The sequence below is a fragment of the Blennius ocellaris genome (genome assembly GCF_963422515.1).
Source record: "Blennius ocellaris genome assembly, chromosome: 7".
Lineage (NCBI taxonomy): Eukaryota > Metazoa > Chordata > Actinopteri > Blenniiformes > Blenniidae > Blennius > Blennius ocellaris.
The window spans coordinates 10,518,764-10,539,398 of record NC_137656.1 but is presented as its reverse complement, the minus strand read 5'-3'; the positions used below and the strand labels follow the sequence as shown (position 1 = coordinate 10,539,398).

Below are 20,635 nucleotides of genomic sequence, written 5' to 3'. Positions count from 1 at the left end.
AAGGTACACTAGACATAACCATAATGTGAAACATATATATATGAATTTTTTTTAACGTTATTTTGATTTTATTTGTCAACCAGGCTATTTCTTAAAAAAGTACTCAGACTGATATGTTAATTAAAGAATGGTTCAATAATTGGCCTATAAAAATATGTGTAACATCCCACTATGTCACCTGCATAGTGCTTTTCACTTCGGGTGGTGAATATAGGTTTTGCAAATTCACCTCTGGAAAATTCTGGAAACAGATAAAAGTGCTCAATTTTCTTTTGAAATGAGCTAAAACAGCCCAACTCAACAAAAAAAAAAAACAGAAAGAAAAAGGAAAAGCAAAAAAAGTGGTTTAATGAGCAAAAATAGCTTTCCAGCTTGGCTGAAGGCAACCCTCCAGTGACCTGAAAATAACTCCTGCAAGTCAAAAACCTGGGTCATGTGGGAAGATCAGACAAAACAGCTTTTAGTGGCTCAGGAAATTATTTACAGACATTCCAAAACACAACAGCAGATCCTGAATGCAACAATTAACCTACATCATCTTACATCCACCCAAAATGTATCACTTTCTTTAAGCGTTTCAGGGGAGCTAACATTAGTAGAGCACATTTTACTCTGGAAAAAGTCGACCATTGAAATAGTCACATTAACCATCTATAGATTGTTGACTAATTTGTTCACAGGCTTCAAAATCCATTGTGTTTAATCAGCAATGGGTACACTGCCTGCCAAGGGTGATGCCACATTTTCTTATTTTAAACAAAAATGTATTGCAAATACTGCAAGTGCTGTTCAGTGTTGTCCACAGTGTTGTGAACCAAATAAGAACGATAGTTGTTTCTCACAGCTAAAATAAAAACTCAGTTAGATTTCCAATGAAAATAATACAACTTATTTCTGAAGAAATAACTTTCAGTCACAGCTTTTGGAGCCACATCTTCTCTTTCCCTCCTGAAATATGATTAGTACCAGCAATCTTGTTATTCATCCATGTATTTGCAGCGTGAACAAGCATACACCTGATTTCACTCATATATCAAGGTAGTCCTTGCGCTCTTCTTTTACTCTGTGTATTCTGCCCTTATTATAATTTCCTTGTAGACCTCTTTTTTTCTCTTCCCCTTTCTTGCTTTGTCCTGTTTTCTCTTTCTTTCATTGATTGTCATTTAATTGTCTCTACCTTTCTACTGCTTTCTCAGCCTTTTATATGTTCTTTTCGTTTCCCATATATCCTTGTTGGTTGATGTACTATAGGGCCTAGTATAGTTTCTCTGTGTGTTGTGAGGAGCAGGAGGGGGTCTTAAATGCACGCCACTCTTTTGACACAATATATAAAACGATAAAGCTGTAAAGCCGTACTACAACTCCCACAATGCACTGCGGCGTCACAGTCACTATCGTGACACATATTCACTAAAGGAAAAGCTTCCTCTTTGTAAGCGATGTATTTGCTAGATTTGAGGAGCTGATACCTCCCACTCATAGTTCGCATTTTGATAAGTCAGCGGGTCGCTCGTTCTCCTCCCAAGCGAAACTGTCGAGCAATACATGGGCAACATAAGTGATCTGCAGCAAGCCTGTTAGCGCTGGAGCTAAAACACAGCTAGCGCGCGCTAAAGCTAGCTCACCGAGGAGTCCCGCTGGGAGCTAACGACACATTGACCGGAGACAGCAGCGAGAAGCGGGGGACAGGGGACCGGACAGTGGACACGGCGTGTGCAGGACGGGCTGCAGGGGAGCAGGTCGAGGTAAATGGATGATCACTGTGCCCTGTCACTTTGCCGTGTGACCGTGGAGATGGCTAAACTTCCATGCTAAAGTTAGCTCCACGATCTAATGAACTGAAAACAAACAGCTGCTTTAATGATATGTCAGCTCAGAAAACGGACGCAAACGGTTGGAACCAGACTTTTTTTTATACGGTGGGGACACAGTGTTGGTCAGATGATGTGTCAGCTACTATGTTTTAATGTGGTGGCATGATAAACGGTATCACGTGAGATGTCACAACACAGGAAACACAGTCTTGCTTCTTTTTTGCATTTGATCATCTGTGTAATTAATTTTAGGCCAGCGATGTACATTAAAAAGGCTAGTTTTCGACCTGATGAATTGTGTACCCATCTTCAAGAGCAGCAAGCCGACTGACATGCAATTCAAGTGTGGAATATGAATAATCAGTAGTTAGTATTTTTTTCTGGCAAAGACTGAGGTTTCATTGAACCAAAGAAAGTGGATTAATGAGATCTGCAGTGCTGTGGTAGGGCTTAATCTTCCATCATGGTGACCCACTTGGCTTACCTGCTGGCACCATACAGACGTGAAATATTATACCTTCACTGGAACTTCTTGAAAGTCTGCCCTCCCACGAATCCAACATGTCATTATTATTATTATCGTCGCATCATCCCCAGAATTGCATCAGTCGTGGAGTTTAATATTCTGCAGCTCTCTGTATTTGTGATCCAATATATTCATTCAACTTAAGGCAGTTTAATCCAAATGGAGCCAAACAACAGCAGAAGTCACCTGAGGACATCAATGCAACGATTCAGAAGCAGGATGGACAAACAAACCAACAAAAATCCAGTACAACTAGTCCTAAAGTTTAGTGGTCATCCGCCTCAACTGGTTTGGGTGAAAGGAACTCAAACAGGAAAAACATCTGCAAAGAGATGATTACACAAATGACAAGTTGGAACTGATATACCTGATATAAGACTTTAAGGTTGCAGAGAGAGAAAGGGTTTATATAGAGGATGCAATGGTAATGACATATAACAGTGGCATTTAAATGCATGATAGGGGAAGAGGAGGAAATTACATGTGTAGGTGCTGAGAGCATCATGGGAGGTTTTCGTGGCTGATCTCGCCTAAAAAGTCTGTTAAAGGCTAAACATGGGAGTGAAGATGCTTTACTTCCAAGGCATTGGGCAGTAGAGGGGGGAGTAAATTCCAGCTGAGTATGGTCAAAGAGACATTACACCATGATAGTTCTACAGACCATTACTGGCAAGCACAGAGACTGAAACACATATTCACAATTACCGGTAATTTAAAGTTGCCAGTTCACAGCAACACATGATTTTCGCTTATTGGATGAAACTATTGGACACTATAATATCTTTATTGGAAAGATATTTTCTGTTGCACGTGCAATTATTGTAGTTCACCACATATTTCAATGCACATTCATGTCACATGTATCTTTCTGAGCATCATGCAAGCACACATGCAGGTGGGAGCGTTCATCAATTCGGAGCACATCCAAATACACACCAATAACCAGCTGTTAGATTATATTCCTGATTTTAATGTTCAGGCTTTGAACATTAAATGGCAGAAATATTGTTATTTGCTCATTATCACTCAAAAAGCCCTTTCCCTTTAATTTCTGTCTTCCATAATGTAATACATCCTGACTTTGTAACCATGCCACTACCTCATATTTATTTTTCCAGGGAAAGAGTCCTTGCTTATGACCTCTGGAACAGCTGACACAATTGATGGCTTGCATTTCAAATGAAGAGATGAGCTAAAATAGATGAAATAGAGGTGTCCTCTTGCTTTATTACCGGTATGAGTTTCCATTATGAGTCATGTTTCAGTACAAATTGAGTACGTGAACACTTCCTTGTATGCACAATATTGAAGAACATTTTAATTGCATTATGCGTTTAGAGAGTTTAAAACATTTTCTAGTCAATATCTGCTTGTCCAGTGTTGTGCATTAAGCTTGACGCTCACTGAGCGAGCACAGTTAACAACCATCCCTTCTCTCCCAAAAAGACCCTGACGTGTGATTGCATTCCACAGGCGAAGATGGGCACGTCCCTCCCATGGTTTCCCATGAACCTCACCTGGAGTGGCAAGGTTGTATGAAGGAGGGGGGGAGGGAGAAGGAAGGCACGTGGATGATAAACACGAGTCATGAATCTCCATCAAGTCCTCACTGGGGCTGTCAACCCCGGAGACAACTGCTTCTCTGTCGGAAGCGTCAACAATGTGCCATTCACGGTAAGATATTTCAAGCTCTGGAAATATTTCCCTCCCAGCTGTACGGGAGCGCTCATTCTGAGAGGATGGCCGAAAAGATTTGTTGCAAAGCAGAAAGGAAATTGTATTCATTGTAATGAGCTCCCCCACAAGTATTAACGACTTGCTGTGCAGAAATGAAAACTGCCATAAAACTTTAAAAGACTAAAAGCCAAATGATTATTTTGTCCTCTTTCAAAGCAGTTGAAAGTTTGTCCGTGGTGCTGTGATGGCTCTGCTAGGATTTAGGCTCTGTAGAAGTACGTCAAAGTTAATTGGAATTTGTGATCTAAAACCTTTCTGTGATGCTACTTCAGTGTTATTCAAGACTCCGATCAGTCGGAGAATCATTTGTGTCCTTATGTCCTCTGCTGAGGAAGGCATGGTCACGGTGAATCAGAGCTCATGTGAGGATCTCCTTTTGAGAGCTACAGAAATAGAGCGCAGAATTCTAATCTCATCTGCTTTTCCTCCAGCGCTGCCTTATGCTGGCATGTCTGATGCATTGACACTGGCCTCTAGGACAAGCGCAGTTCAAATGACCCTTCATTAAATTCTCTCTGGAAGCATCCGAGTGTCATCTTCATCACCCTGCTCTTTCTTGCTGTCTCTACGTCTCTTGATAGGCCTATGCGTCAGGTTGTGACGTGGTGATTCTGGGTAGTGATTTTGAGCGACTGCAGATCATCCCTGGGGCCAAACATGGCAACATCCAGGTCGGCTGTGTCGACTGCTCACTGCAGGGTGGAAAGGTAAGAGTAACAAAGTGCTGCTCAGCTGCAGGCTGAGCTGAAGATCCATGTTTCTGTACATTTTAAAGTCTTATGTGATCAGTGTTGGATATTTCATGAACATTGCAAGCAAATAAATACAGTATAATACTTCTAAATTAATTCTTCTTTTTTGTCTTCTTTTTATTCAAGTATGTTGGAAAGAACCAACTTTATATAAAGGGAATTATGTGATACAGTTTTCTTCATAAAAAAATTTACATTATTTTTCTTAAATCAATTAGTTATTTAATTATTTTTCTATATGTGTAGCTAGATAAAACAAGACACTTGGAAGGCTTTTTCTGTTATTAACTTAATTTGTTTCATAAACAAAACAATTTATTAATTATGAAAATAATCTTGATCGATCAATCATCATTATTGGTTTTAGTCGGAATCCCTCAAAATATAATATAAACAAAATACAAACCTTTATCTCAGTCTGATTTCGACAAAGTTTGCTGCATTTTGAAAGGATCTGAGAGACAATTTTCTCCGACTTCAGTTTCATGTAACACGCTTGGCCTGAATTTAATATCAATCACTGCGTGGCAAATAAAGCAGCAGTGATGTACGTACTTGATAAATAATTTCCTTTAAAGTTCCGTTGCAAGTCCACCACAGATGCTAGATTTGGCTTCAGGATTAACCGTTTCTGTATTTGCAGAAAATTCAATCATTCTCAGCCTCAAAGGACATTCTGTGAACTTGTACTTTCAAGCAAGAGAAAAATCACACAGCAAAGCCAGTAGCACCAGAGGCTCACAACATTTACACCACAACAGTTGTCTTTTGATTTTGCTCGTGACTTTTGTCTTCTGTCACTTTCATTTCCTACTTTGTTTGTTTTTCACATAGAGTAATGGAATGAAACTGATAAAGGCATATTTACACACTCAAAGACATTAGATCATTGGGAAGAAATTAAGAAATCTAGGCCGGTATCTGATTGTGCAAATTTGAATGTGTGATGATACAGAATACTCTAAATTTAGAAATCTCGTAGCAACACAAACTCTCATTTTTGTCCATATTGTTATATGAAGGTAGCATATGGAGCTTTAAACTTAATATTTAAGCTAAATATAGTCCACAATAATCTTTTGTCCTATATTTGATCTCAGGATTGTAGAACCTTTTAGACATTTAGGAAATATGTCACATGTACAGATTGTTTAAGCTATAAATAGTAACTTCTGTCTGATTTTGATGGTTTGACATTTTTATTATGTATGAATTCTGTATTATAATGTAAATAAATCAAACCTGAAAAGAAAATCAACACATACAATCGGCATCCTTTTTTGGTAAGTTGGTAAAAGAGCAGACTGTTGATGGTGAAGTTGATGCGATTTCAGTGTAATTTGCTTTTTGTGAGCTCAAAATCTCACTTGAGATTATATGAAAGTCAGATCCAACAACAGTTGCGAGTGTAACTAAAAGCAAGCCGCCGAGAAAAGTCGTATTTGCCCTCTTTATGCCACTTCCAGAACAAGACGACGTTGATTTAACTGCTCAGTTCCTAGACTACGCCTGCAGATCGTTTAGTGTAGCTCCAGTTTAACATACGGTGCTCTAATTTTTTTTTATTGAAATGAAAACAATTTTTTTTACATAATCTTACAACTTTACCTATATCCTAAACAAACGCATCCACTTGCCTTTATCTGAGCCATTCTGCATCTTGTTGTTCTGTGTGACTGCTTGTGTCTGCTGCAATGAGTGAATTTCTTGTGTGCACAATTTTATGCCTGTGTGTGTTGTGACCCACTCCTTACAGTGTTCCCATTCTGACTGTGATTATTCTCCTAATAAAGACACGGCTTTTATTAGATGCTGTAGAAATGTCAGCATCTCAGTTTAGCTTTGTGACTGTCTCTCCCAGGATTAGTAGCATATGACCCTAGAGACCAACATATGAATTGGAGATTTATTTAGTCGACAAAACAAGGCTTACCAAACATTGGACTGAGATATTTAATGTTTTTTTGTTGGGGAACTATACTTGGATTTTTATTTCAGGAATTGTAGTGGTTTCTTAAGCAGGTTACATATTGATTTTGTTTGTATAATGTACTCTGATTTACATTCATAATGCATCATTGATTTGAATGTTTTTATTCCACAGTAGATATTTCGATGAAAAATTGTTTCTCAGATATGCAAAATTTAAAAAAAATTTAAAAAATCAGTTTTGTGTTAAAATATACTTTAGCTGCTATAAAGTTTAAGTGGTGCCTTTTTAATGTCTCAATGTGTCGTGTTTTCCCCTTTTTCAGATTGCAGCTTCCTATGGAAGCATTGTGTGCGTCTTTGAGCCTGTTCAGCATCCAGATCAAAAAGACACATCGTTGACTGTGAGTAGCCTCCATTATCTTCCAGTCACAGTCTGGTCATGCATATATTCACATTTCCCCGGCAAAACAAAACTTTTTTTCTTTTTTGTTGAAGCCTTTCTGACAATTGAAACAGAAGCATATTGTTTCTCCAAGACCCATGAGAATAGTTTGCTGCTGCAAAGGTTACAAGGAAAGAGCAAACATTTCAAACACACAGAGGTTCTCACTGGAATTTGGTTCAATTAATTTTAAGTTTTGCAGTCCTTGTCGTGAATCCTGTTTTACAGTCGGCCATTGACAGTGTGTCGAACAGACTTCCATCACGAGAGAAGCCAAATAGTCATAAAACGGAGAGGACTGACGCCATCTTAAAAGCAATTGGGGACCTCTTTCACTGCAGTGGTTTCCTGCTGCTACTGTCTGGGAGGTCTGGTCACATGTGTCTCACATGAATGCAGCCTCACTGTTTGGTCTGGTTGTGCAGTTCTAGCAGTTCAAGTACTTACAAACATGTGAGACAGGAAAAAAAAATGTTGGAGACTTATTTTCTTTGACTGTGTCTTCCTATAATTGTTTTCTCTCCATCTTGTTCAGAAACTGAACTGTCAGTGGCAGAAAACCGGTCAATTCGTATTGCAGTCTATGGTACGGAACCTGGCCTGGCATCCAACAGGTACACTGATGCAGATCTCTCTGTGTGTGACGTCTTTTTATCGCACTGCATCGGCAATGAATATACTCTTTGTTATATGTGAATTCTTTTTTTGTTGTTCTTTTTTATCTTTTATAGTTGATGGAGGACTGACTAATGGGTTTGTTGTTGGTTTTTTTGGTATCCAGGCTGCACTCTCTTGACAGGCTCGGGCAGCCTTCAACTATGGTGTAATGCCGAAGGAGTACAAGATGAGTCTGCAGAACGGGGAAACCAGAAAGATATGACCATAAGAGATTCTCGCTCAGCCTGGAGGTGCATCTGGCAGAGCAAGTAAGAACAAAGAAATGTTCCATCTTAACCTCTACTGCGACTGAAGCTTCATTGTTTCGTTCCTTTAAAAACGTGGATATTGTTTTGACAGAATTGTTGCTCCCTCCAAAAAATAATCCCGAGCTAAATTATTTACATCAACAGTTAATTCACTAAAATCTTTTGTGCTGACAGTTTTTGTTATGACAACAATGCAAAACAACTTCATTGGGGTTTTTTTTTTTTTTGTTATTAATTTGAAGCCTCTCCATGTAGCCTTCAGCTGTCATTCTTGCTGGATGTATTTTAATATTTCAATATAAACCAGTATTGAATAGTGCTGCTGATGTCATTTTGTGTTCTTGTTAATAGGACCGCCTCTCCGATCAACTTAATGAAGTTCTCCCCTGATGGGGAGTTCTTTGCTACTGCCGGGCAGGTAAGGGGTGTGTCGGTGGAGGTATTGATCATGATGAGGCTGATATTGATGTTTATTTTAGTGATGATGGTGATAGTGGTGACAATGCGCTCATATTCTGGACCACTATCCAGTTATGTGGTGCTGAAGCTGATCCTGGCTGACAAAAGATTAAAGCAAATTAAATCCCCAACAGGACATCGATTACAGGACAGACGTAGAAAGACGGTCAGATTTTTAGGTTCACCAAATTACCTCACTTGCATGGGGCTTTTATTTGTGCGCATGCACAGGCAGAACATGTGAACAAGCACAGAAATGTCTAAACTGCTAACCTCTACATCAATGTGCAAACAGCAGCGACGATGTTAAGAATAAAGGAAGAAAGCTCATCTGTCACGGCATTAGTTTTAATCCCCGCTTGTTTCTCCTCTTTCCAGGATGACTGCCTGGTGAAGGTGTGGTACAGTACCAGTAAGTGGAAGTCGGGTGTTTCCAGACTCTTCACACCTCCAGAACCCACCGAGCGTGTACAGGGAGAGCTCACCTTCTCTTTTGTCTACCTGGCCCATCCCCGCTCTGTTACTGGCTTCTCCTGGAGGAAGACCAGCAAATACATGCCACGGTATTGACCCAGACTGCCTTTCTGCTGCTCTATTTCGGCTTCAGCCGCATTCCTTTTGGTCTGAGCCCATGCAGTTGCACACAGAAATAAGAATACGACAGTCAAACGTCCAGTGATTATATATAGTACTTTACTGCTGTTTTAGTACAGTTGAGCAGTGTTGCCTATAAGTATGTAATGCATTTGTTTTTAATACCACCGTTTTGGTATGTTGAGTTTTATATGACGATGATTGATAAATTGCTAAAGACCACACCTATACTCATTCTGTCTATCAAAATAATTGTTATTGAAGCAATGGGATGGTGTACCGCAGAGACGGATTTCCTCCAAAGGCTTTACATTGTTAAGTAAATATTTTGTTGGATTTGTTTGTCTAAATGAAAAGTCAAACCGCATTTTCTGTAGTTGTTTTTTTTTTTCTCCCCCCAACCTGTTCTGTGTCAATACTACAATTTTACAAGTAAATACATCTGCTGTGATTATAGTCTTCACTCAGGGTAAGATTAAATGCAGTTGTTTCCTTATCACTGTTCCCGGAACTACACTTTTTGCCTGCAATTTAATGTATTTCTCCACATGCTGTTTTCTGTAATCTGCTGCTGAGTGTTACTATCACTTCCCATCACCAGTTGTCAGAATAAACCTCACGCTTTGGTCTTCTCCCATCTCCTTTCTCCTAACAGAGGTGCAGTGTGTAATGTTCTGCTCACCTGCTGTAAGGACAGCGTGTGTCGACTCTGGGCAGAGACGCTGTTGCCAGGTGACAGCCTCCTCTCTGGTCACCATAACAACCACGTTTCCAGCCAGCATGGGGAAACGATGCGGAGCTCTGGCCTCTCGTTGAAAAGCGGCTGCAATGGGAAGACACCCGTGCAAACCTTGCAAGAAGTATGTGTTTCTAATGTTGTGTTTTCATTTCCTTCAGTTACCTCAGGGTGAGGTATATACTGGGTAATACACTTTCATAAAACTTTCAACATCCAGGGCATACAGGCATTGATTCAACGCTGTGGTTGTTTTGTCATTCATAGTGTGTATTGTGTGATCCACAGTGGTATATAATTAACTCTATACAAACGTCTTAGACTACATAGTACAAAATTCCGATTACAACACAAATGATTAAAGAATTGTTTTAAACTGATTCTTAAGAACTATTTTTACAAAATGACCCATCAGCATCATATTGGGTCCACGCCGTATCTGCACATTGTTAGGCATACTCATATCTCCTTCTTGGATGCCGTTGTGAATCTCATACACTGAATGGATCAATTTGAAGTACTCTTGGATTTCTATGCTGAGCAAGACTCTTATTCAGATTCAATAGAATAGAAAATACTTTAACTCAAGAGCGACAATTTTACTATACTGTTACATGCCCTGAAGGGTTACTGCATGGCAGTGAGTACAGAGAATATAATATTTACACTATATTGGACCATATATAAAACAAGCCCCCTTACAAATACATTTATAAATAGTCTCCAGTCTTCATTCTATTCCTCAAAGTGATCTCCTACCTTGCGAGTTTCACTCCACCTCTCGCACAGCTTTCACTCTCATGCTCCAATTCTGTCTGCTACTTTTCTAGCGTATCACCAATGTCCACATTTAGCTGCCTTCTCATCCACCAATATGATCATCAAATGACTTCATTGCGTGATCCTCACAATTGTGTGACTCGATGAGAAACAAGATGTGATCCACAAACACTCGAGTTCCTGTGCTATTTATTTGTAGAACATAGCATAACACCAGGCAATATAATAAATGGAGAATATAAATTGACCCAATTTTTTTGGACACATTTCCAAAAATAAAAATACAATGCAGGATTATGAGTTATTGACAGCAACTCAATGGAATCTGGTGAAAAAGAAGAAAGGAATTTGTTGATAAAGGTACATTTTGAAGTCAAATAATAGTGGCAACCTTCTTTCTTTAATTTGTTGGACACTTTGAAATGTAACCTTTGGAAATTGTTTTCTACTGTCATTTTATTGGCGTAGACATATTTTCTGAAAAATACCTCTGAAGCACAACTGAATGAAATGAAAATGGTGAAGGAGCCCTGGCTTAAACTTATTAGTTTGACAAGTTCATTGACTCTGATCCCAATTAAAATAATTGATTACTTTATGCCCAGAGTTCTGGACATCTTTTATTTAAATTTTTTTGGGAAAACCTCTTGAGGGTGAAAGTGATTCAGATCACAATCTTAGTTATTATTTTTTTAATTAAAAACAAAAAAACCCAAACTTTAACTAACTTGTTATTATGATGCAATTGTTAAGTTTATTTTCAGTTCTCATCAACATACCTCTTTGCAGGTATAATGATGATGTTGCAATTTGTTATTACTGGTGCTGTCAATCAATAAAAAAAAAAAATTAAAGCTGCAAGCAGCATTGGTCGGGACCTCGAGATTGCCCGTCGGGGGGGTGGCTATGAACGGTTAATAAAAAAATATCTTATTTAAGTAAAAAAAAAAAAAAAAAAAAAAAGACTTTTATTTTGAAAAAACTGCGTCAAAACCAGCTAATTAGCTAGTGATTTGTGATCGCAGCAACCCCATTAGGCTACCTACCAAATTTCGGCTCAATCAGACAGTTTCCTCGCATGCTAACAGGCATGCTAAGCCGCAAGCTAGCCGAGCTGCCTAAAAATGTCTGTTGGGTGCTCCCCAGATGGCCCCGATCCTGAATCTGGTCTTACTTCAATTCTAGTGTAAAAGACACAGCACTTATGGCACAATAAAGGTTTTTCAAAAACTTCCACCTACATGAATTATATGGCCTCAGGCCAGGCCTCCTACGGAGGTCAGTGTGTGACATGAGAGTGACCTGGTGGAGTGCGAAGGTGTGAATGATGCAATAAAGGTTTTTCACAAACTTCCACCGACATGAATTACATGTCTCAGGTCAGGCCTCCAACAAAGGTCAGTGCGATACATGACAGTGACCTGGTGGAGTGCGAAGGTGTGAATGATGCAATAAAGGTTTTTCACAAACTTTCACCGACATGAATTACATGTCTCAGGCCAGACCTCGTACAGGTTTTGCATGTCCTCATGACAGGAGAACATGAGACATGAGAGTGAGGTCAGGTCACATGAGAGTAACCTGACCTGAGAATGACTGGTGAGGTCACTCTCAGGTCAAACTGCAGGATATGACAGGCTGTCAATCACACAGCAGTGATGAGCCTGAAGCTACAGGAAGCTGCCCATATATGGAGTGATGCACTGACCAATCACAGTGGAGAATTTCACAGCTGCGCCGAGCGCGGACACTCTGACGTCAGAGTGAGCCAGAGAGGATTATATTAGAAGATTTTGCGAACAACTGCTCTTAATCTATACTTATCGGGGGAGTATGTGGATAAAAATACCATACTTTTGTAGGAATTTTTGTCCTCTTTAAGATTGTGTACGCTTGGAAGCAGTCAGAGGTAAACTGTGGACACCAGGGGGCGCTGTTTGGCACTAACGGCAGATTTGGCTCCATCCGCTATAGTGTTAAGATTTCGGACGAGAAAAATGTTACTGTGTCGTTTTAACTCGTCATTCTGGGGACTTGTTTTGGAATTTTCCCCACATATGTTACATCCTCTTGTTCGGCAGGGTCTCGTGGGCGTGGCGATGCCCTCGGTTTGTGGCTGAGAGTCACGGTTTGCAAACAGTTAAGAGTAGTTCGGGGAGTTTAAAATCGTTGATTTTGGGGGAGCATTTTCGGTTTCCCCATGTTAATGGATGACAGGAGCCAAAAAGGCGATTAGGGGGTGGGGAGCTTGGACGGCTAATAAAAATTAAACTGGACTAGGTAAGAAAAATTCCCTCTAAATATTTGTAGTAAACAATCTCCTCTATTTTTGTATATCTCAATTTAACCGATACGACCTTCGCCCTATGATGGTTTAGATTTTCCGTTTCGGCCTTTTTTTGCCTTTTTAGGGTGAACACCTTACTTTGAAAGGCAAATAGTGGGCTTCCTGTTGGAGTTAGGTCAAAAGTTAGAGCGCGTGAGTCGTAGGGCTCGAGTAGACGAAGAAGTTTCGTATTTGCCACATTTCTCTACGACATTCCTACGGACCGTGGCGGGCGATTAAATGTGTCTAGGTGGCGCTAGAGAGCCATTTTTGGACGTTCTGGGAATTTGTTGACGTGATAATATAGATTGCCACACTTTTGACGAGTCTCCCAAATTTGGTGAGTTTTTGAGCGTGTTTAGGGGGTCAAATATGGGTTTTAGTCCGTGAAAAAAAATAAAATAATTAAAGCTGCAAGCAGCATTGGTCGGGACCTCGAGACTGCCCGTCGGGGGGGTGGCTATGAACGGTTAATAAAAAAGACAATTTTTTAAGTAAAAAAAAAAAAAAAAAAAAAAAAAGACTTTTATTTTGAAAAAACGGCGTCAAAACCAGCTAATTAGCTAGTGATTTGTGATCGCAGCAACCCCATTAGGCTACCTACCAAATTTCGGCTCAATCAGACAATGTTTGCGACCATGCTAGCAGGCATGCTAAGCCGCAAGCTAGCCGAGCTGCCTGAAAATGTCTGTTGGGTACTCCCCAGATGGCCCCGATCCTGAATCTGGTCTTACTTCAATTGTAGTGTAAAAGACACAGCACTTATGGCACAATAAAGGTTTTTCAAAAACTTCCACCGACATGAATTACATGGCCTCAGGCCAATCCTCCTACAGAGGTCAGTGTGGGACATGAGAGTGACCTGGAGGAGTGCCGGGCCTAGGAGGCCCGGCCTTTGTCGGCGTGAACGAAGGTGTGAATGATGCAGCATTAAAGCTTTTTCAAAAACTTCCACCGACTTCCATCGTACAAAGGTCAGTGTGGGACGATGGAGTGACCTGGTGGAGTGCCGGGCCTAGGAGGCCCGGCCTTTGTCGGCGTGAACGAAGGTGTGAATGATGCAGCAATGAAGGTTTTTCACAAACTTCCACCGACATGAATTACATGTCTCAGGCCAGACCTCGTACAGGTTTTGCACGTCCTCATGACAGGAGAACATGAGACATGAGAGTGAGGTCAGGTCACATGAGAGTAACCTGACCTGAGAATGACTGGTGAGGTCACTCTCAGGTCAAACTGCAGGATATGACAGGCTGTCAATCACACAGCAGTGATGAGCCTGAAGCTACAGGAAGCTGCCCATATATGGAGTGATGCACTGACCAATCACAGTGGAGAATTTCACAGCTGCGCCGAGCGCGGACACTCTGACGTCAGAGTGAGCCAGAGAGGATTATATTAGAAGATTTTGCGAACAACTGCTCTTAATCTATACTTATCGGGGGAGTATGTGGATAAAATTACCATACTTTTGTAGGAATTTTTGTCTTCTTTCACACTGTGTGGGTTTGGAACCAGTCGGAGGTAAACTTTGGACACCAGGGGGCGCTGTTTGGCAGGAACGGCAGATTTGGCTCCATCCGCTATAGTGTTAAGATTTCGGACGAGAAAAATGTTACTGTGTCGCTTTAACTCGTCATTCTGGGGACTTGTTTTGGAATTTTCCCCACATATGTTACATCCTCTTGTTCGGCAGGGTCTCGTGGGCGTGGCGATGCCCTCGGTTTGTGGCTGAGAGTCACGGTTTGCAAACAGTTAAGAGTAGTTCGGGGAGTTTAAAATCGTGGATTTTGGGGGACAATTTTCCATTTCCCCATGTATTCGGATGACAGGATGGGGAGAGCCGATTTCGGGGTGGGGAGCTTGGACGGCTAATAAAAATTAAACTGGACTAGGTAAGAAAATTTCCCTCTAGAGTTCAGTAGTAAACAATCTCCTCTATTTTTGTATATCTCAATTTAACCGATGCGACCTTCGCCCTATGAGGAGTTAAATTTTCCGTTTCTGCCTTTTTTTCCCTTTTTTGGGCAAACACCTTACATTGAAAGGCAAATAGCGGCCTTCCTGTTGGAGTTAGGTCAAAAGTTAGAGCGCGTGCGTCGTAGGGCTCGAGTAGACGAACAAATTTCGTATTCGCGACATTTCTCTACGACATTCCTACGGACCGTGGTGGGCGATTGCAATTTTCTAGGTGGCGCTAGAGAGCCATTTTTGGATTTTTTGGGAATTTTTTGACGTGAGATTGTGGAGTGCCACACTTTTGACGAGTCTCCCAAATTTGGTGAGTTTTTGAGCGTGTTTAGGGGGTTCGGAGGGCCCGCACTTTTGGCGACGACGAAATCCAAAAGAGACCTGCCGTTGGCTGGGCCTAGGGCCCACCCGTTGGCGAGGTCCCTAATAATAATTAAAGCTGCAAGCAGCATTGGTCGGGACCTCGAGATTGCCCGTCGGGGGGGTGGCTATGAACGGTTAATGAAAAAAAATATTATTTAAGCAAAAAAAAAAAAAAAAAAAAATTTGTACTTTTATTTTGAAAAAACGGCGTCGGAACCAGCTAATTAGCTAGTGATTTGTGACCGCAGCACCCCCATTGGGCCACCTACCAAATTTCAGCTCAATCGAACAATGTTTACTAGCATGCTAATGTGCATGCTATGCCGCAAGCTAGCGGATACACCTGAAAATCTCAGTGTGGTACTCCCCAGGTTGCCCCGATCCCAAATCTGGTCTTACTTCAATTCTAGTGTGAATGACACTGCACTTATGGAACAATAAAGGTTTTTCAAAAACTTCCACCGACATGAATTATATGGCCTCAGGCCAGGCCTCCTACGGAGGTCAATGTGGGACGATGGAGTGACCTGGTGGAGTGCCGGGCCTAGGAGGCCCGGCCTTTGTCGGCGTAAACGAAGGTGTAATTGATCCAGCAATAAAGGTTTTTCACAAACTCTCACCGACATGAATTACATGTCTCAGGCCAGACCTCGTACAGGTTTTGCATGTCCTCATGACAGGAGAACATGAGACATGAGAGTGAGGTCAGGTCACATGAGAGTAACCTGACCTGAGAATGACTGCTGAGGTCACTCTCAGGTCAAACTGCAGGATATGACAGGCTGTCAATCACACAGCAGTGATGAGCCTGAAGCTACAGGAAGCTGCCCATATATGGAGTGATGCACTGACCAATCACAGTGGAGAATTTCACAGCTGCACCGAGCGCAGACACTCTGACGTCAGAGTGTGAGACAGGGAGGATTATATTCAAAGATTTTGCGAACAAGTGCTCTTAATCTATACTTATCGGGGGAGTATGTGGATAAAAGTACCATACTTTTGTAGGAATTTTTGTCGTCTTTAATACTGTGTGGGTTTGGAAGCAGTCAGAGGTAAAGTTTGGACACCAGGGGGCGCTGTTTGGCAGGAACGGCAGATTTGGCTCCATCCGCTATAGTGTTAAGATTTCGGACGAGAAAAATTTTACTGTGTCGCTTTAACTCGTCATTCTGGGGACTTGTTTTGGAATTTTCCCCACATATGTTACATCCTCTTGTTCGGCAGGGTCTCGTGTACGTGGCGATGCCCTCGGTTTGTGGCTGAGAGTCACGGTTTGCAAACAGTTAAGAGTAGTTCGGGGAGTTTTAAATCGTTGATTTTCGGCGAGAATTTTCCGTTTCCCCATGTTAATGGATGACAGGAGCCAAAAAGGCGATTAGGGGGTGGGGAGCTTGGACGGCTAATAAAAATTAAACTGGACTAGGTAAGAAAATTTCCCTCTAGAGTTCAGTAGTAAACAATCTCCTCTATTTTTGTATATCTCAATTTAACCGATGCGACCTTCGCCCTATGAGGAGTTAAATTTTCCGTTTCTGCCTTTTTTTCCCTTTTTTGGGCGAGCACCTTACATTGAAAGGCAAATAGCCGGCTTCCTGTTGGAGTTAGGCCAAAAGTTAGAGCGCGTGAGTCGTAGGGCTCGAGTAGACGAAGAAGTTTCATATTCGCGACATTTCTCTACGACATTCCTACGGACCGTGGCGGGCGATTACAATCTTCTAGGTGGCGCTAGAGAGCCATTTTTGGACTTCTTGGGGATTTTTTTACAGAAACCTCGAATGGAGCGCAGACGTGACGAGACTTCCAAATTTGGTGAGTTTTTGAGCGTGTTTAGGGGGTGAAAAATGAGGCTAAGCGCAAAAAAAAATATATAATAATAATAAGAAGAAAAAACATTCGAAAAACAATATATAATTTCGCCACCAGGTAGTGGCCGCGCCCCCTTCGGGGGCGCGGCCACTCTGAGAGGGTCAGGGGAGGTCCTGGATGAGGGCCCGCACTTTTGGCGACGACGAAATCCAAAAGAGACCTGCCGTTGGCTGGGCCTAGGGCCCACCCGTTGGCGAGGTCCCTAATAAACATTCGAAATACAATATACAATTTCGCCACCACGTCAGAGTGGCCCACTCTGGGAGGGTCAGGAGAGGGCCTGGATGAGTGCGGGCCCTCCTTCGGAGTGCGGGCCCTCCTTCGGAGGGCCCGCACCTTTGGCGACGACGAAATCCAAAAGAGACCTGCCGTTGGCTGGGCCTAGGGCCCACCCGTTGGCGAGGTCCCTAAAAATTGCACAATTTCCTGTAATTAATTGCAATTAATTAATCGCTTTTTTTTCTTCTTTTTGTAAGACTGAAGCTTGTAATTGATATTTATCCAGGGAAACAGAGTTGTGAACTTATTACATGAACGAAGAGGAGAAATTAATATTTTTCCTGCAAGTCTTGATCAGCCAAAGTTTTGCTGCAGAATTACTTCTGTGGTCGTTAAATTCGGCTTCACAAAGTAAAGCTAATGACTTTCACTTTCTAATCAGCCATCAGGTAACTTTTTAAAGTGAAACTTTCTGCCTTAATTTTATTCCACTCGGTATTGTGCTGCTCTGTAGTCACGGTGCTTTGCCCATATACATTCTGCTCTGGGAAGGGAGTAAAGAAACAGAAGTAAACAAAACTGCCTTAATTACATTACATTTTTTTTATCGAGTTAAACATTCCAATCAATTAATTAATTTAATGCATTATTTTTGACAGCACTAGTTATTACTGATACCTATTATACTCTAGCTAAAATGCTTAAAGGAAATTATTCTGTCCTAAGGTTTCAAAATTAGTTGCTGTCAATCATGTTAGACTGTTGTTTAAGCTTATTTTCAGCATTCACATATACTGACTACTTAATTTACTGTTTAAGTTGTGTAAAGTAGGTTTAGTTCAATCATCCCTTCTTACACACCGCTCTCTTTTCTTCACTCGGCTGCTCGTCCGTGCAGCCGGTTTCCCTCTGGCTCGGCACTCCCTCAGACAAATTACACTGTTAACTTAACGGCTGTTAAAACGTCGATGGCTTTAAATTATTTTCCCAGCCAATAAAAGAAACACCTGTTCAGCTCGAACCAGGAGAAGCCAAACCATTGGAGCCTTGTCTTTTTTGTTCTGAAGCTGATTTCACCTGCATTGTTACCCCAATGCTCACTTGAAGGACATATTCTACAAATCTGCATTTGTAGACTATAGATTGAATCTTTGCAACCAATGTTTGTTTTTTGGCTTTTTTAAATCATACACCAAAGAGTAATCTCGGTAACTTGATTCCTGAATATTTTTCCCCATAGTTGAATTTTCAAGAACCGTGCCGCTCCTCCTTCTATCGGGACCTGCCGCAGCCGTCTCTGACCGGCTACCTGCCTCACCAACAAAGCCGACACTGCAGCCACAAGAGGAGCAGCAGCAGCGTGCCGCACGCCAACGCTCTCTGCCACTTCCACATCGCTGCCAGCATCAACCCTGCCACAGGTTGGTTCATGGTCACACACACACATTGTTCTCCGGGACCAGTTAATAATCCCCAACGTCAGTCTCACATTAACATCAAGACAAGTTCCTAAAATTTGGTGAACAATTTGAGAAAAAGTAACAACAACAAAAAAACATAAAAAGGGCAACCATAAAATATCTTTTAGTTATTCCTAAAACACACAGCTGGGGAGTTCAGCCTGAATAAAAAAACAGTCAGAGGTCAGAGTGTTGTCTCAGCTTTTCAGATGTAAAAAAACCCACGATTCATTTGTGGAAGGCCTGAGGTTGTTTATTTAACATCCCACTGAGCTTGTGCTCAGCAAGAGCTGTTCCGAGTAACTGAGCGTTTCATTTTGTTTATCTCGGGTTTTCTGGATCAACCTAACATGACCTGAACAAGGGCAAAATCTTTTATCTTGTTTCGGCCTTTAGCCTTAAGGGTCCTGAAGAATTGTCTGTTTGCTCATGTGTTTTAGAACCTCGACCTGAGTTAAATGAATAAAAGAAAATGTGTTCCAACAGGTGCATTTTTATCTGTCTGTTAAGAAAAAAAAAAAGTTTTTTTTTCCCTCTCCTTTTTCTTTATGCAATGCATGGATTAACGTATTTTTTTTTACAATTTTTGCACCTATATTTCTTAGATATTCCTCTTCTGCCCTCCATCTCCTCTCTGAACGCTGCGGATGACGAGGAACCCGGAGGCCCATTCACTGTCCACTGGCTCAACAACAAAGAGCTTCATTTCACATTAGCCATGGAAGTCTTCCTGCAGCAGCTTCGGGGCAGTCTGGAGCAGCAGACCGAATGCTCCACTGAAGGTGCAGGCAAATATTTAATCACATATTACTTGTGTGGATGTTGGGCTGGAATGACGCTCCCAGTGGAAGTCGAGTCCTATTTTGTTCAGTTGCCTTGATTTGCATTATTTTCCAGATCCTGAATATGAGGCTACTTTTGATGATGATGGTGATGATGATGATGATGATGAAGAGAACAATAGCAGGCCAAGTGAGCCCCGGGGACTAGATGCTGTGGAGCTTCCTTTGGCAGCGATGGAGCACCAGGTGGACGTGCTGTTAGAAGAGTGGAATAAAGGGGCCGACATGCTGTTCAGTATTCATCCCATGGATGGCTCCTTGTTAGTCTGGCACGTGGACTGGTTAGACGAATACCAGCCAGGCATGTTCAGACAGGCTCAGGTACTTCACTGTCAATGTATTTTAAAGAGCATATTGATATATTGTTAACATTAAGTCAAATTGTTTGATGATCCCAGACACACACACACACACACAGTGATGTTTATGGCTAATAGAGGTCATTTGTTTCCGTTTACCAGTTTTGTATGGCTTCTGTAAGTTAATGAACGCTATCTGGTCACTTTTTCAAACAATCATTTTGTATTAACAATTTCAATAAGTATCTCCTGGGGAAAGCATCTATTTGTCATTTGTTAGGTTGTGAATCTTTTTGACAGCTGTGATGATATAGAGACTGTAATGGCCTCTTATCCAGCCTTTGAGACAGTTATTTTCTAATTATGTGTGGCTTCATATCAAATTCAAAAGTGCCTTGGTACATTTATATTAGCAGTAAAAAATAATGGGAACTGGATGAGATTGCAGAGTTGTAAGTCAGTTGGACAGACGAGGCATAAGATCCATTGACATTCAAAGAGGTTAAGACCGGCTCTTTCAGCTCGTTCAGAAAAGAAACGGCTTTCATCATGAGCATATGCGGTTCACATTCCTGTTCTTGACATACA

General features: G+C 41.3%; 1 protein-coding gene across 2 annotated transcripts in view; it reads left to right on the top strand.

Annotated features, from left to right (window-relative positions):
- Positions 1 to 1,428: 1,428 nt before the first annotated feature.
- The window catches only part of dmxl1 (Dmx like 1), a 53,623-nt gene continuing 34,416 nt past the window's right edge, over positions 1,429 to 20,635 (top strand). For both annotated transcript variants that reach the window (XM_080499280.1, XM_080499279.1), the window contains exons 1-12: positions 1,429 to 1,745; positions 3,814 to 4,014; positions 4,659 to 4,784; positions 7,085 to 7,162; positions 7,739 to 7,817; positions 7,985 to 8,129; positions 8,481 to 8,547; positions 8,967 to 9,151; positions 9,838 to 10,042; positions 18,687 to 18,867; positions 19,512 to 19,688; positions 19,804 to 20,069. In XM_080499280.1, the coding sequence (XP_080355406.1) occupies positions 3,928 to 4,014; positions 4,659 to 4,784; positions 7,085 to 7,162; positions 7,739 to 7,817; positions 7,985 to 8,129; positions 8,481 to 8,547; positions 8,967 to 9,151; positions 9,838 to 10,042; positions 18,687 to 18,867; positions 19,512 to 19,688; positions 19,804 to 20,069 (1,596 nt within the window). In that variant the 5' untranslated portion in view covers positions 1,429 to 1,745; positions 3,814 to 3,927. The remainder of the gene's footprint in view (positions 1,746 to 3,813; positions 4,015 to 4,658; positions 4,785 to 7,084; positions 7,163 to 7,738; positions 7,818 to 7,984; positions 8,130 to 8,480; positions 8,548 to 8,966; positions 9,152 to 9,837; positions 10,043 to 18,686; positions 18,868 to 19,511; positions 19,689 to 19,803; positions 20,070 to 20,635) is intronic.